The 1,879-nt window shown below is 35.7% G+C and overlaps 1 protein-coding gene across 1 annotated transcript in view; it reads left to right on the forward strand.

Annotated features, from left to right (window-relative positions):
• The first annotated feature begins 208 nt into the window (after positions 1–208).
• EYS (eyes shut homolog (Drosophila)) overlaps positions 209–1,879 on the forward strand; it is a 272,013-nt gene continuing 270,342 nt past the window's right edge. The window contains exon 1 of the mRNA XM_011993063.1: positions 209–280. Within this exon, the coding sequence (XP_011848453.1) occupies positions 209–280 (72 nt within the window). The remainder of the gene's footprint in view (positions 281–1,879) is intronic.

Here is a 1,879-nt window from a genome sequence, read left to right on the forward strand (position 1 = left end):
ACATCTTTTGTCTACTTGAAAATGTCCACACTTGGCTGGGGCCATATTTCAGGATTGTGGTGATCCAGAAAGTACCTCTCTCAATGAAGAAGCACTTACTATCCACGTGTGAAGTTACCCCTTTCTTGCCAATAACACATATCATAATGGCCTCTTCTGTTTTAGGTTTAGCCACACAATGCCTATTGGCAGCCCTGGAGTTGTTTGTATGATTGAAATGACTGCAGATGGAAAACCTCCAGTACAGAAGAAAGACACAGAGATTGCCCATGCCTCTCAGGTAGGTATGCAAATATCCAGTTCCAAACACTAATTGTGCCCTCAGTATTTCAGATAAGTATTTGTTACATTACTAAGTAGTAATCATATTTCTTAATTGAACAGATTCCTTGTAAAAACTCTCAACAAAGCACCAGAAAATTCAACTCATACTTTAGGGATGATTAAATCTATTTAATGTTGCCTGTCACTATAAAAGTTTTATCAAATTTAACAATAAACTTATTTTCCTTTCACACTTTGGATTTAATATATTGTGCTTGACTTTTTTGTTTTTTTTTTTTTTTAAAGACAGCTCCAGAGTGGAGAAAGATTAGCAAAATATGCCAATTTTTTAAAACTTGTGTTTTTATAACATATGATAGTACTTACACTATTTAAAAAGGCCATTCCCAGTCTTACAGATTTGCATTGGCCAGAAAATTTCTCTTAGAAACATTGAATGAGTCTAAATTAAAAGAAGAGAGAATGTCTGTCCCTCCAGAGACCAGGCAATTTGCTGAATTCTTTCAGTTTTAATGATGTGGTTGGTAACATTCTTCTTAGTGTAACTTTATCGCAATACATTTATGGTAAAAATTCCTAGTTCCTTTGATCATCATGGATAATTAATCTGTATAATTAGAGCTCTAATTTTGGTAGACATTAAAGTTGCCACTATGCACTGCCTTAATGATTGGAAATTTCATTTTATTTTCATTTCTTCTATATAGTCTCTTGAATATATATAGGCATCCAAAAGAAACACATAATCACATCTAACATTTGTATAAGCACATTATATTTTCCAAACTATGGCCTTAAATATTATCTCATTTAATATCTGCAAGAACGCTGAAAAGGTAGAATGATTCTCTCTTTTCTACAGCTGGGGGACACTGAGTATCTTTTCTGACCAGAATTGTATAGTGATAAGAAAGGAGACTCTACCTCAGGCTCTGTTTCCCAGCGCTTTTGTGTTCCTTTATAATGCACTGTACTGCTCTTCATTTGCTACTGCAGCTGACTCAAAATTGTTCAAGTGGGTTGTTAGGGTAGGAATAAAATTGTTTTTAGGTTTTAAAACGTCATTCTAGATCCCGAGAGGGCCACACATTTAGATGTAAGACATGGAATATTCAAGCAGTGGAAAATATATGAGTCACTCGTAATGAAAAATGGAAAGCATTCAGTATGACTACATCTTTATTCACTCCTTATAGTTGCCCATTTTTTATATTGAAAGATCTGTATTTTCTTATGAACAGCAAAAAATATGCTACTAACTTCTACATTAATGAATCACATATTTAACAAATAGAATCCAGTAAATGCTCAATAAATACCTTTTTGTTAATACAAAAAAAAAAAAAAAACTAGCCGGGCGAGGTGGCCGGCGCCTGTAGTCCTAGTTGCTCAGGAGGCTGAGGCAGGAGAATGGCGTAAACCCGGGAGGCAGAGCTTGCAGTGAGGCGAGATCCGGCCACTGCACTCCAGCCTGGGCGACAGAGCAAGACTCTGTCTCAAAAAAAAAAAAAAAAGAAAAAACTGGAAGTCCCATGTCCTGGGAAATGCCTCAGGCCCAGGCAAACAAGAAAGTTTGGTCAAAATAAAACGTAAA

Source organism: Mandrillus leucophaeus, unplaced genomic scaffold (assembly GCF_000951045.1).
Source record: "Mandrillus leucophaeus isolate KB7577 unplaced genomic scaffold, Mleu.le_1.0 Scaffold424, whole genome shotgun sequence".
Classification (NCBI taxonomy): Eukaryota; Metazoa; Chordata; class Mammalia; order Primates; family Cercopithecidae; genus Mandrillus; species Mandrillus leucophaeus.